The following is a 15,360-nucleotide window of genomic DNA, read 5'->3' on the forward strand; positions in this document are numbered from 1 at the left end:
GAGGGAGAATTTGATGCTTTTACAGAAGTTCTGCATTGCAAGCCTCTTGGGAAAGTGATGACGTGACACAGCATGCCGCTACATATGATGTACAAACAGGCCAACAAACAAACAAAGACACACACACACACACACTTACTTTTAAAAGCATCTGTAGCCCCAGGTGCATGGTTTTTATCTGGATGAAATTTTAGTGCAAGTTTCCGGTAGGCCTTCTTTAGGTCTTCTTCTCCAGCATCATTACTCACACCCAGAACTTCGTAATATGTTTTACAGCTCTTTATCCTAAAAAAACAAACAAACAAAAAAAAAAAAACACACTTAGTATGGTAAAAAAAGAAAATTAAAACTTAGTATTGGTAAATCATTGGCCAGTGGACCAAAGTCTGGTTATGTACTGACTGCTACTAGTTCTAAAGGCTTCAACTCAGCTACAAGGAATCCACAACACAAGAGTTTAAAATTGTATGCATTTCCTGAATATACATATTTGTACCTTGATGCATACCTTTTTTTTTTTTAATGGCATCCGTTTCCCCGTTAGAGAGATTAACCCACAGTAACTGGCCTGACCACCTACGTCACCAGGAATGAAAAGGTTCCATTTACACTAGCGAGACTCCAAAGTCGCACGATTTACAGTGCAACTTTGCTCCGATTACACTCTCTGGATCAAAGTAGTGCAGGCACCTTCTCACAATCTCACCGATTTGAACAGGTGCTATTAAAAAAGAATGGGCTGTGACTCTGGATGTCCAAATTTGCATGACAAGTGGCACAAATGTGAATGGAGCCTAAATCCAACATTTTTAACAGAAATAAGAGTACATGCTTTCAAATATGGACACTTGTTCCTGTGGCAACAGTCTGGGGCATGTGGGAGATGGACTCACTAGATGAACAGAGTGATCTGTGTTCCCAATTAGCAGGAACACAAGATCACTTTGTTCATCTCTGACAGAACGGCGATCTACCTTGTTTGCATCGGCAGACCGCCATTCTATCTCTCTGGGGAGCGATCGTGGGTGGCTGGCGGACATCGCGTCCCCTCTCCCCCTCTGGCCAATCAGTGCACGCCCACAGTATCTAGTGCACAAAACGATGTACAGGTATGTCGTTACATGCAATAGAGCCGCCCTGCCGCAGTATATATATGGTGGGCGGTCTTTAGGTAGTTAAATAGAATGGCCTTCATTAGACATAAGCATATACACATATTGGTTCATCTCTACATATATTATTGTTAGGGTATTTAACCATTTAATGGCTGAAATCAAAGTTGAAAGCAACTGAGTAAATTGTGGAAAATTTGTTATTTTCAAGCACTTGCAAGGTGTATTAAATCAACCAGACTACTCTGAAATGATCCCTTTTTGATTTTATACTTTTTGTTTAATTTGTATTTAGTCCACACAAATTTATCATTTGTGTTGAACTGAATGACTGCTTTAGGATATTAAAGCGGGAGTTCACCCGAAATTTTTTTTTTTAACATTAGATTCATGCTCATTTTGTCAAGGGGAATCGGGTAGTTTTTAAAAAAAACAAAGCAGTACTTACCATTTTAGAGATAGATCTTCTCCGCCGCTTCCGGGTATGGTCTTCGGGAGCGGGTGTTCCTATTTGATTGACAGTCTTCCGACGGTCGCATCTATCACGTCACGAGTAGCCGAAAGAAGCCGAACGTCGGTGCAGCTCTATACGGCGCCTGCGCACCGACGTTCAGATACTTTCGGAAAATCGCGACGCGATAGATGCGACCGTCGGAAGCCTGTCAATCAAATAGGAACACCCAGTCCCGAAGACCATACCCGGAAGCGGCGGAGAAGATCGCTCTCTAAAACGGTAAGTACTGCTTAGTTTTTAAAAAAAACACCCGATTTCCCTAGACAAAATGAGCACGAATCTAATGTTAAAAATTAACATTTCCGGGTGAACCTCCACTTTAAGGCTTGTCAGACTGAAAACTATATTGCATTTAAAAAAAAAAAAGCCTGAAAAAGCAGAATAAAATGTTACTCAAATAAATAATAGTTGTTTACAAGACTGGCAAACGCTGTTTTTTTTATGTATGGAATGTAATTTCATAATCAATAATTATGCTTTGGAGGAACAGGAAATATGTATTGTAGACACTGTTTATTTTAATGTAGACCTGAACTCAAATGTTGAATTTTTGGGTAACATTTAAAATACTGTAAGGGCCCTTTCACACTGGTGCGTATTTGCGGTAAAAATAGCGCTATTAAAACGCTCCCCATGCCCCTTTCCATTGAAATGAATTAAAAACGCAGTGTTTTACCGCGATTTTAATGCTCAGTTTTTAATAAATTTCAATGGAGGGGGCATAGGGAGCGTTTTAATAGGGCTATTTTTACTGCGAAAACGCTCCAAAAACGCACCAGTGTGAAAGGGCCCTAAGTCTAGTTTCCTAAAAAAAAAAAAAAAAAAAACTACTTTTGTTTGGAATCCCTCCTGAAAAATAGCAGTTCACTTCCTGCTATGGGAGCGTGCATAGGAACTCCTGGGCCCACAGTCTGATCACTGCACTGTATACCTGCAGTGTGACATCTAAGCCACAAATATCTCACAGTTGGACTCAGATTTAGGCCCCTTTCACACGTGTGACTTTGAACATCAGAGTCGCATGACAAGTCATACCCCATGACTCCCAATGATAACCAATCATATCTGTGCAACTTTGTAGTAGTCCCAGTACTACTTTGGTCCGACTTTGATGTCCATACCTCATGTTTACACAGGCAAAATCCTAAAGTCATGGCAAGGGGCCCAAGTGATGCCACTATTGTGCTGCTCACTCCTTGCTGCAGGCATACCTTGCCTATACCAAGGTGGCAGTCTTCCCACAGAGACAAGAGCTACGAAGGCATGTCAGTAATGGGGAAAAAACGAGCTGCAGGAAGATCAGACTTCCAAAATAATATAGACAGGAGTTTGTCTCAAAGCAACTGTAAGGGCATATTGACACCAAATTCAGTGGGACCGCTATGGCCAGTTATTCCAGCGCAATCCCGCCAACCTGCACCACACACACCATCCGCTGGTTGTCTGACACAGTGTTTATAAACAATGCTGAGAAGCGGGATAGGCCCCTTTCACACAAGCGGACCGAATTTGTGTCCATTGACACCCACCTGCATCCAATCCGGTCCACCAAATAAACACGGGATGGGCGTTCCCCATCCGCCTAGCGGATTGAATGACAGTTAGATTGAAACGGACAGGTGGTCCGTTTCCACCCAGCCACCCCATAGAGAACAGCAGGCTTTGTCCGCTCTGCATAGCGGACACAGATCTGTCATCCCCTGCTGAGCAGGCAGATGCGCTTGACAGAGCCCGATGTTAAGGCCCCATTCACACCTAGGCGTTTTTACGCCTGAAGCGCACTGCTCACAAACGCCAGAGGGGAGAATTAACATTATTCCCTATGGTGACTGTTCACACCTGAACGCCCAAACGCCTGTCGCGCGAAGCTCAAACAAGTCCCGGACCTTTTTTTGTCGCGCGTATCGTGCGGTTTGGGCGTATTTGAGCGTTTTTTTTCCCATAGAAAGTAATGGGAAACGCGCGAATTGAGCGTATCGCGCGACAACGGGCGTTTGCTACGGGCGTTTCGTCGCTTTAATAAATAGAACTTGTCGCCCATGCAGAAGATTAAAAAAATCTACCAACATAGCAACAAGTGATGAAAAGATGATCATTTTTCCTATTGGCTAAAATAAAAAACGCCGAAGTACAAAAACGTCGCACGACGCTGTATGCAAACGCGCAACAAAACGCCAGGAAAAAACCGCCAAAAAAAAACGACCGAACCTCAGGTGTGAATGCAGCCTAAAAGGTACCTATGACAGATACAAAGTTAGAGAGATACAAAAGTAACATTATTACTTTTGATCCGCATACAATGTCAGTGAAAGCAACCCAACAGATAAAAAGAACTGAAATATTTAAATCAATTTTCCACCTTATTAATTCTTAATTTACTCCATTTAAATTCCTTCTTCCCCCTAGCTAAACATTTTGCATGTTCCCTTTTTTTTTATGCAAATATGCAAAACACACAACACACTTTTGAAAGTAACATTGTAATGCTGTACCAGTTCCTTTCATTTTTAGATTTAGGCTGCATTCACACCTGAGCGTAGGTCGTTCGGTCACGCGTCTTCATGCTTATTTGCGCGTTTGCATACATCGTCGTCCGACGTTTTTGTACTTTGACGTTTTTCATTTTAGCCAATAGGAAAAATGATCATCTTTTCATCACTTGGTGCTATGTTGGTAGATTTTTTCTATCTTCTGCCTGGGTGAAGTGTTCTATTGATCAAAGCGACAAAACGCCTGTAGCAAACGCTCGTTGTCACGCTAGTCGCTTGAATTGAGCGTTTCCATTACTTTCTATAGGAAATAGAAACGATCAAAAACGTCCAAACCGCCCGATTTGCGTGACAAAAAAGGGTCCGTAACTTGTTTGAGCTTCAGGCGTTTTGGAGTGGAGATGTGAACCATCTCCATAGGGAATATATTTTTTCCCCTCTAGCGTTTTTGAGCGTCGCGCTTCAGGCGACAAAACGCTCAGGTGTGAATGCAGCCTTACATCTATGGAAGGCATTACAAAAATGATTTTAAGACAATATCACCAGAAGATTTGTATTACTAATATAATAATAATAAAACAGGCTGATGGCATAATGTAAAAAATGTTGTGTACAGGTGTAAGAGCTAAAGAAATGAAGATGAATAATCACACATGTGAATACAGGTTTTCTTTATTTTAGAGAAAAACATAAAAAACCTATAGCAATACAGATCATTTATCTGGCAAGATTCAGCTTTTGTAGAAATCATAATTTCTCCACTCCTAGACAAAGGAATGTTTGACAATTCTTTAGGCTGTGATCTATTGAGTAAGGTTGCTGAAGGAGAACATCTCTACCTCTGTATAGGAAAGGCCCCAACCTTGAGCTCTCAGAACAGGATGTTCAGTATGGTTTCATTTTGTCTTCTCTATAGGAAATCTACTGAAGGACGACATAAGGAAACATCCCCAGATACAGCGATAGGCTCTTGCAGGTGATTGCAGAAGAAAACCAATGCTACAGTTATTATGCAAGCCTTGCAAATGTATTGCAATTATCAATACCCAAAAGGACAGAAACTGCAACAATTCTTAGCTGCCACACAAACGTTAAAGATTGGTATATATTCGAAATAAAACATTTAGACCACTAGAACTAAAATCAAGTGGCAGTTCACACCACAAAATGCACACACATTTTTAATGCGTTTGATGCGTTCCAGATGATTTTTTTTTTTCAATGGATGCACCGATATACAGTGCCTTGCGAAAGTATTCGGCCCCCTTGAACTTTGCGACCTTTTGCCACATTTCAGTCTTCAAACATAAAGATATAAAACTGTAATTTTTTTGAAGAATCAACAAGTGGGACACAATCATGAAGTGGAACAAAATGTATTGGATATTTCAAACTTTTTTAAACAAATAAAAAACTGAAAAATTGGGTGTGCAAAATTATTCAGCCCCCTTAAGTTAATACTTTGTAGTAGGGTTGTCCAGATACCGATACCGAGTATTTGCGTGAGTACTCGTACTCGCGCAAATACCCCCGATACCTAAATAGAATACTTTCCCCCCCCGCCGCATCGCGCCGCCGCATCGAAAGCCGCCGCATCGAAAGCCGCCGCATTGGTTAAACGGCGTGCGGGAACATCACAACTTTCATTTTAATAGCTGTAGTGTTCCCGCGCGTATAGACACTCCCCCTTGCTCGGGATTGGATGGGTGATCGTGATCTGTCCAATGCCGAGCAAGGGGGAGTGTCTATACGCGCGGGCAAAACAGCTATTCAAATGAATGCTGTGATTTTCTCCATGCGGCGGCTTTCGGCGGCAAAGGTATGGGGGAAATGGCTGGAGGGACATGGCTGCATATGTGAGGGACATGGCTAGAGGGACATGGCTGCATATGTGAGGGACATGGCTAGAGGGACATGGCTGCATATGTGAGGGACATGGCTAGAGGGACATGGCTGCATATGTGAGGGACATGGCTAGAGGGACATGGCTGCATATGTGAGGGACATGGCTAGAGGGACATGGCTGCATATGTGAGGGACATGGCTAGAGGGACATGGCTGCATATGTGGGGGACATGGCTGGGGGGACATGGCTGCATATGTGGGGGACATGGCTGGATATGGGGGGGGACATGGCTGGATATGGGGGGGGGACATGGCTGGATATGTGGGGGACATGGCTGCATTTGGGGACACATTTAAAAAAAGTATCGGTATTCGGTATCGGCGACTACTTGAAAAAAAGTATCGGTACTTGTACTCGGTCCTAAAAAAGTGGTATCGGGACAACCCTACTTTGTAGCGCCACATTTTGCTGCGATTACAGCTGTAAGTCGCTTGGGGTATGTCTCTATCAGTTTTGCACATCGAGAGACTGAAATTTTTGCCCATTCCTCCTTGCAAAACGGCTCGAGCTCAGTGAGGTTGGATGGAGAGCGTTTGTGAACAGCAGTTTTCAGTTCTTTCCACAGATTCTCGATTGGATTCAGGTCTGGACTTTGACTTGGCCATTCTAACACCTGGATATGTTTATTTGTGAACCATTCCATTGTAGATTTTGATTTATGTTTTGGATCATTGTCTTGTTGGAAGACAAATCTCCGTCCCAGTCTCAGGTCTTTTGCAGACTCCATCAGGTTTTCTTCCAGAATGGTCCTGTATTTGGCTCCATCCATCTTCCCATCAATTTTAACCATCTTCCCTGTCCCTGCTGAAGAAAAGCTGGCCCAAACCATGATGCTGCCACCACCATGTTTGACAGTGGGGTTGGTGTGTACAGGGTGTTCAGAGCTGTGTTGCTTTTACGCCAAACATAACGTTTTGCATTGTTGCCAAAAAGTTCGATTTTGGTTTCATCTGACCAGAGCACCTTCTTCCACATGTTTGGTGCGTCTCCCAGGTGGCTTGTGGCAAACTTTAAACGACACTTTTTATGGATATCTTTAAGAAATGGCTTTCTTCTTGCCACTCTTCCATAAAGGCCAGATTTGTGCAGTATACAGGGACTGATTGTTGTCCTATGGACAGAGTCTCCCACCTCAGCTGTAGATCTCTGCAGTTCATCCAGATTGATCATGGGCCTCTTGGCTGCATCTCTGATCAGTCTTCTCCTTGTATGAGCTGAAAGTTTAGAGGGACGGCCAGGTCTTCGTAGATTTGCAGTGGTCTGATACTCCTTCCATTTCAATATTATCGCTTGCAGTGCTCCTAGGGATGTTTAAAGCTTGGGAAATCTTTTTGTATCCAAATCCGGCTTTAAACTTCCCCACAACAGTATCTCGGACCTGCCTGGTGTGTTCCTTGTTCTTCATGACGCTCTCTGCGCTTTAAACGGACCTCTGAGACTATCACAGTGCAGGTGCATTTATACAGAGACTTGATTACACACAGGTGGATTCTATTTGTCATCATTAGTCATTTAGGTCAACATTGGATCATTCAGAGATCCTCACTGAACTTCTGGAGAGAGTTTGCTGCACTGAAAGTAAAGGGGCCGAATAATTTTGCACGCCCAATTTTTCAGTTTTGTATTTGTTAAAAAAGTCTGAAATATCCAATAAATTTCGTTCCACTTCATGATTGTGTCCCACTTGTTGTTGATTCTTCAAAAAAAAAAATTACAGTTTTAAATCTTTATGTTTGAAGCCTAAAATGTGGCAAAAGGTCGCAAAGTTCAAGGGGGCCAAATACTTTCGCAAGGCACTGTAATTGGCTGTCAAAAATTCTGATTTGACGATTAAAAAAAAAAGGGGGGGGAAGATGGCAATAATGGACACCTTCACCATGCCTGAATGGGATCTACAGTAATCAAACATATAGGACGTTTTTGTCGCTCTTCAGACAGCCCAAGTCCTGGCCAACATACAGAATGCTGTAGATCACCACAAGATAAAGGAAGTTACACTGTGTAACCAAAGTATAGTGACATGCAAATCTAAGAAGAAACCTGGTAAAAATTATAGTTGTCTTTGGCCATCTCCAAGTTAATTCTTTCAAGTCAATGACCTGAACAATTATTCAGAAGTGCAAATGACATCAGGACATTTGATCTACTTGTTCTCGGTGTTCCATGGCACAAAGTATAAAGGCAAATGTATAAGCATGACAACTAGCATTTTTACAATGAGAGTTCAGCAACAGCAGTGAATATATTTTCTTTCCCTTTCCGTAAAGCGGAGCTCCACGCAAAAGTGGAACTTCCACTTTAAGGTATCCTGACCCCCTAACATGCCACATTTGGTGGGTCATTTTATTTCTGGGGGGGGAGCGGGTACCTAGTTTTGACAGGTATCCACCTCCCACATCCACCTGCACCGCCTAAAGTGACTACTCCTCGCCCCCTCCCTCCCAGCAATCTTCTGGGACCTGTGACATGCCCCAGAGGATTATCCGGCCATTTGCGAAACGCATCGTGCATGCGCAGTGTGCACCTTGCTGTAAAGGCACAAGCTGTCACAGCCGGGTGCCCACACTTGCAATGCCGCGGACAGGCAGGGGAGAGGACGGAGGCTTCAGGCGGCTGCATCGCTGAACCGCGGGACAGGCGGGCATTTATTAAAAGTCAACAGCTACACTTTTTGTAGCTGCTGACTTAATAAAAATGGGTCCAGCTGGAAATCCGCTTTAAAAAGTGTTACTAATGCCAGGACCCTGCATTCACTATATCTGGTCTCCCACAGAACATGGAAATTGTCATTTTAGTGAATATAAACTGCCAAGTATATAGCGGTCTTGTAACTTCTATCAGTGTCTGGCCGAGCACTGGTTAAAGCTTGTAGGAGAGATTTTAATTCTCCTCTGACTGTCCTATGAGGCTGCATGACCCCCAAAACCTCTGGCCGACAGTGCCGATTGGGGATGCATATGATCAGCACAGGGCCAATGTGAGAGCGGCGGCCACCGATTGGCGGTTACAGGCCCGCTGCCGACTTCCAAAAAAACTAAAAAAAATAATTAAATAGGTCAGCAGATAGCAGCGAGCGGGCCCCTCCTCCTCTGGGTGTAAACAGAGGGGAGGGCCGCCGCGCTGGGTGTACCAAGATGGCCGCGGCTCCGGAGCTAGGCCGAAGCCGCGGCCTTTCCTGATGCTGTGACCACGGGGGCAATCCGCGGATCCGCGGATTGCCGCCGTGGTCACAGCATCAGGAAAGGCCGCGGCTTCGGCCTAGCTCCGGAGCCGAGGCAACGCCAACGGCCATGTTAAATATCGGCCTAATTTGGATGAAAATCGGCCGATGCCGATTTCTCCAAAACTGCCAAATATCGGCCGATATATCGGCCTGCCGATATATCGGTCAACCTCTACTTCCGTCTCGTACTTGATTCAAAACATGCATGGAATTTTGTGCGTCGGAATTGGATACGCGCGATCGGAATTTCTGACAACAACTTTTGTTGTCGAAAAATTTGAGAACCAGCTCTCAAACATTTGTCGGAAATTCCGATAGCAAATGTCCGATGGAGCATACACACGGTTGGATTTTCCGACAATCTTACAGTGAACATTTTTTGTCGGAAATTCCGACCATGTGTATGTGGCATAAGGGTGCAATTAGGGTGGCCAGACCATATTGGCCCCATAAAGAATGAGGAAGGAAATCTGGTTACAAAGGATGGGGAGATGGCGAAGATATTGAATGTATTCTTCTCCTCAGTCTTCACAAGGGAATAGGGGGGCTTCAGTAACTAAAACTGCAGTGTTTATCCTCATGACATCACAAGAAGCATCCTCATGGCTAACAGGGGACAGAATTAGAAATAGACTTGGAAAGCGTAACATTAAGATGTCACCGGGACCAGATGGCTTGCACCCGAGGGTCCTTAGGGAACTCAGTCTAGTAATTGCCAGACCATGGTTCCTAATTTTTACGAACAGTCTACTGACTGGAATGGTACCAGCTGATTGGAGAAAAGCAAATGTAGCACCAGTTTTTAAAAAAGGGCCAAAATACATCCCTGGGAATTACAGACCAGTTAGCCCAACATCAATAGTATGCAAGCTCTTGGACAGGATGATAAGGGACTATGTACAAGATTTTAGTAATGAGAACGGTATCATTAGCAGTAATCAGCATGGATTCATGAAAAATCGTTCTTGCCAAACCAATCTATAAAGCCTTCTATGAGGAGGTGAGCTGCCATCAAGATAAAGGAAGGTCCATAGACGTGGTGTATCTGGATTTTGCAAAAGAATTTGATACAGTTCCCTATAAACGTTTACTGTACAAAGTAAGGTCCGTTGGCATGAATCATAGGTTGCGTACATGGATTGAAAACTGGCTATAAGAGCAAGTTCAGAAGGTGTTGATAAATGGGGAATACTCAGAATGGTCAGGGGTGGGAAGTGATGTCCCCCAGGGTTCTGTGCTGGGACCAATCCTATTTATTTTGATCATAAACAACCTGGAGGATGGGATAAACAGTTCAATCTCTGTATTTGCTGACGATACCAAGCTAAGCCGGGCAATACCTTCTCTGCAGGATGTGGAAACTTTGAAAGAAGATCTGAACAAATTAATGTGGTGGGCAACTACATGGCAAATTAGATTTAACGTAGAAAAATGTAAAATAATTCATATGGGTGGCAAAAATATGAATGCAATCTACTCACTAGGGGGTTAACCTCTGGGGGAATCTAGGATGGAAATAGACCTGGGGGTCTTAGTAGATGACAGGCTCAGCAACGGCATGCAATGCCAAACTGCTGCAAGCAAAGCCAACAGAATATTGGCATGCATTAAAAACAGGATTCACTTCAGAGATAAAACAATATTTCTCCCACTCTACAAGACTCTGGTCTGGCTGCATCTGGAGTATGCTGTCCAGTTCTGGGCACCAGTCCTCAGGAAGGAGGTGTTGGAAATGGAGTGAGTACAGAGAAGGGCAACAAAACAAATAAAGGGACTGGAGGATCTTGGTTATGAGGAAAGGTTACGAGCACTTAACGTATTCTCTCTGGAGAAAAGACGCTTGAGAGGGGATACGCTTCCAAATACCATACTGGTGACCCCACAATAGGGATACAACTTTTCTGCAGAAGGGAGTTAAATAAGACACGTGGCCACTTATTAAAATTAGAAGAAAAGAGGTTTAACCTAAAACTGCGTAGAGGGTTCTTTTCTGTAAGAGCGGCAAGGATGTGGAATTCCCTTCCACAGGCGGTGGTTTCAGCGGGGAGCAGAGACAGTTTAAAAAAAAACAAAAAAAAAACACCAATTAGATAAGCACCACAACCTACAGGGATATACAATGTAATAGTGACATATAATCACACACATAGGTTGGACTTGTCTTTTTAACCTCATCCAACTATAACTTTTTTGGACTGATTTTTTTCCCACTCACAGGTTATTACTAATTTACAATGTTATTCAGATTTTTTAACTATGTAGCATTTTCACATTAATGAATTGTATGTAAATTCATCAATTTTTTTTATTTATTTTTTACACCTAGCACTTTATCATTTGTATACTGTTTGCACAGTTGCACATTTGTTTCAGCTCACACATATATGGATTTGCGCGGCACTTGAATATTCTTATCATCTACTCAATTTACCCGATTGTAGTGCTTGCAGCTTTTCTTAAATTTATTGAGTAGCGCAGTGCTTATTTTGAAACTTAAAGTGGAGGTTCACCCGAAAACTTAATTTTTAACATTAGATTGATGCTCGTTTTGTCAAGGGGAATCTGGTAGTTTTTTTAAAATCGAAGCAGTACTTACCGTTTTAGAGAGCGATCTTCTCCACCGCTTCCGGGTATGGGCTGCGGGACTGGGCGTTCCTATTTGATTGACAGGCTTCCGACGGTCGCATACATCGCGTCACGATTTTCCGAAAGTAACCGAACGTCGGTGCGCAGGCGCCGTATAGAGCCGCACCAACGTTCGGCTTCTTTCGGCTACTCGTGACGCGATGTATGCAACCGTCAAAAGCCTGTTAGTTAAATAGGAACGCCCAGTCCCGAAGACCATACCAGGAAGCGGCGGAGAAGATCGCTCTCTAAAACGGTAAGTACTGCTTCGATTTAAAAAAAAATAAAAAAAAAAAAAAAAAAACACCCGATTCCCCTTGACAAAATGAGCATCAATCTAATGTTAAAAAAAAAAAAATTTCGGGTGAACTCCCGCTTTAACTTTAAAAAAACTGAACCTGTTAATTTTCCACGCTGACCAAGAAACAGATTCATAAAAAAAAAAAAAAATTACCACTCCCCCAGCAATATTCTCACCACTACTTTGCTCCCTGTCACTCCATTCGCCCACTGAGAGGGAAGGAAGAAGAACATATGTAAACTCATACAGGGCTGAGAACTTTATTCCCATATTCATGTGAAACCAAACACATCTGAGTCACACACCCCATTTCATAACTAGATATTCCAGGTATTTCTCTTTGTTCCCAGTAAATGAACATAGGAGAAAAAGGAACGGTTAGGTGATAAGGAATAAGTCAAACCACAAAGTCACATTCTCCCAATCTTGCAAAAAAAAATGGAAAATCTCATCAAATAAAGGTAAGATGAATTATGGCGATACATGCGATTTTCTAGAACCACGAAGAAAAAAAAAACCCCCACACATGCTCCACCTTATTAAAGTTTATCAGAAAAATATAATTACCTTTGTACGCCTTCCATCTGTTCCTTTGTGCAACTCTTTACAGCTTCCCCAGCAACATTTTCCTTCTCTGCATTTTGCTTGAGTTGCTCGTCTACACTGGAAGGCTTTGCCGCCTGAGGTCCATTCCTTGTTGTACCATCATCTTTTTCAAGTTTTGCCAGCAGTTCTTAAAGAAAACAAAAATATATTCAAAATCTGCAATCTAAATGAAAGTATAGCAGCCTTAAAACATGTACAAGCACTTGGTGATCATTGTTAATTTCTTGGTATGGGTACTTTGCGGTGCTTACTGTATGAGTTACAAGATTCCACACAATATTCTCCCTAGGGTCATTTTACAGAGTAGATGTCCTGGCTGTTCTCAGCATCTGCCCACAATGGTTTATAACCAATTTCCCCAGGGTGAAGAACTCGGACAGCAGGCATTCAAAAAAAATGCCATAGTTCAGACCGAAAGCCCCCCCAAGTGCCGAAACAGTGTCTTAACTGGACAAAGTTTAAGTGCTGTGTAAGGCCTTTTCCACACCAGGCGGACTCTCGCTACGGAGTCCACCAGCTTCCGCCGGCTCAGCGGGAGATCTCTCCGCTGAGCCGGTGGATGACCAGTCCCTCTCTGCTCACTGAGAAGGGAGGGGCTTGTGCAGCGCCGCCGATTCCTATGGAGAGATCTGATAAAAACGGACAGCATGTTCTGTGTATTCTGAAGGTGGGGGAAGTCTCCCTGCTGTCAGAATGCAAACACACAGCAAGGAGGATTCCCCCATCCACCTCGAATGTGTGGGTGGGGGAAATCCGGTCACTATTTGTTCAACTTTCTGGTTGAAGGAATAAAAAGTAAGTGACTCATGGCCAGCCTAAAGGCCATTTCACATAGGGTGGCCTACGGCAGTGGATCAGCCTGCTCAGTGGTCAGGTCTGCCTGCTGATCCCCGCTGAGCAGGCAGATGACAGGTCCATGTCTGAATGAATGACTTGTATAGCGCTACTCATGCGAACTGAATCGCCTCTGGGCGCTTTTTCCAGCCAGTGTCTGCTTGGCTGGTGCGGTCATTTTACCCCGTAGGATCGTGACACGCTTGGGACACACAGTCATACACACAGATATACATATATATACTGGGCCAATTTGGGCGAGATCCAATTTACCTACCAGCATGTCTTTGGAGTGTGGGAGGAAACCGGAGTACCCGGAGGAAACCCACGCAGGCACAGGGAGAACATGCAAACTCCAGGCAGATGGTGTCGTGGTCGGGATTCGAACAAGCGACCCTTTTGCTGCTAGGCGAAAGTGCTACTCACTACACCACTGTGCTGCCCATCATGTCTGCTTTGTATCAGCCCGCTTTTGTCTATGGGACAGTCAGATGGAAATGGACCACCTGTCCGTTTCTATCATCTGATCCACCATGGGGGAATAGATCCCCATGCGTTTTTAGTGGACAGGATTAGATGTCGGCGGGTGTAAAAAAAAAAAAAAAAAAAAATGTATAATATATATATATATATATATATATATATATATATATATATATATAAGCTGCCAACATGCTATAAGTGCTGATACTACTCAGGGCCACACTTCTGCATCAGCGGTTTCAAATTGTGTAGAGACATGTGATATGGCATTGCACATGTAACGCATGACCTCTTTCTATAATGTAAGTCCTGACACTTCTTGTGAAGAAACTACATATAAAACACAAGTGCTGGATCTCTCAGTCAGGTGACAGCTAAACAGTAATAAGATCAGACACAGCCACAAACAGGCAAAGCATTCACAGATACACAGCAAGCTCACTCATGGAGTGTTGCATCACAACTGTGGGAGTGCCAATGGTGACGAAGCATTCATTGGACGCCGTGTGACCCAGAACAGGAAGTTACCAGTCCCTTTGTGCATAGGGACAAGCTAGATGCAGCAACACATGGAAATTTGTCCACGGACAGGATAACTGATCAGCAATTAAACTATAAACTACAGCCACAAGATTTTTTTTTTTGCCTTGTAAGGACAACACAGGGAATAGAATTTTACTAAAACCCCCCAAAAATGTAAAGCATACACTCATTTGCCACCTGCCACGACTACTCTTCGTCTACCCCATTGTGAAAAGTCTGCACCGTAGCTCTTCTGTCTCAGCAAACCCTTAGTGGGGTGACCCAGACAGCTGCTACGTGGAGGTAATTTGCAGCAAAAAGAAAACTGGGGATCATTAGGGTTTCTGGCCTCTCTCTACCATCAGGATCTCTAGTGAAGACCAACTGGTACTCTTCAGCATCTCCGCTCCCAGCCGATGCAAGCATTCAACCATTAAATTACTTAAAGTGGTTGTAAGCCCTCTCGTATACTGAGTGAAGCGAACAACCTCAGATAATACACAGGGATGAAACAAATCTCCCTACATACTTATTACATGTATCCATCTTCAGCTTTCTACATTCGTTGGAAAGTGCAGATCCTGTTAGAAATCTTGTTTCCTCTTCCAGCACTGGGTGTGGGAGTTTGGGCTTACACTGTGCGAGAGCTGATTGGAGAAAAGGCACACCCCGACTTCATATAGGCAGAGGAATGAAGAAACGTGTAGAGCTGTACTCTGAATAGACAAGCTCTCTGCTCATCTCC

The 15,360-nt window shown here is 43.5% G+C and overlaps 1 protein-coding gene across 2 annotated transcripts in view; it reads right to left on the reverse strand.

Moving 5' to 3' along the window:
* Positions 1–15,360, reverse strand: part of DNAJB14 (DnaJ heat shock protein family (Hsp40) member B14) — a 41,920-nt gene that overhangs the window by 14,967 nt on the left and 11,593 nt on the right. For both annotated transcript variants that reach the window (XM_040328549.1, XM_040328541.1), the window contains exons 2-3: positions 12,738–12,903; positions 140–285 (exon numbers count right to left, since the gene is read on the reverse strand). In XM_040328549.1, coding sequence (XP_040184483.1) covers positions 140–285; positions 12,738–12,903 — 312 coding nt within the window. The remainder of the gene's footprint in view (positions 1–139; positions 286–12,737; positions 12,904–15,360) is intronic.

Source organism: Rana temporaria, chromosome 1, assembly GCF_905171775.1.
Source record: "Rana temporaria chromosome 1, aRanTem1.1, whole genome shotgun sequence".
Lineage (NCBI taxonomy): Eukaryota > Metazoa > Chordata > Amphibia > Anura > Ranidae > Rana > Rana temporaria.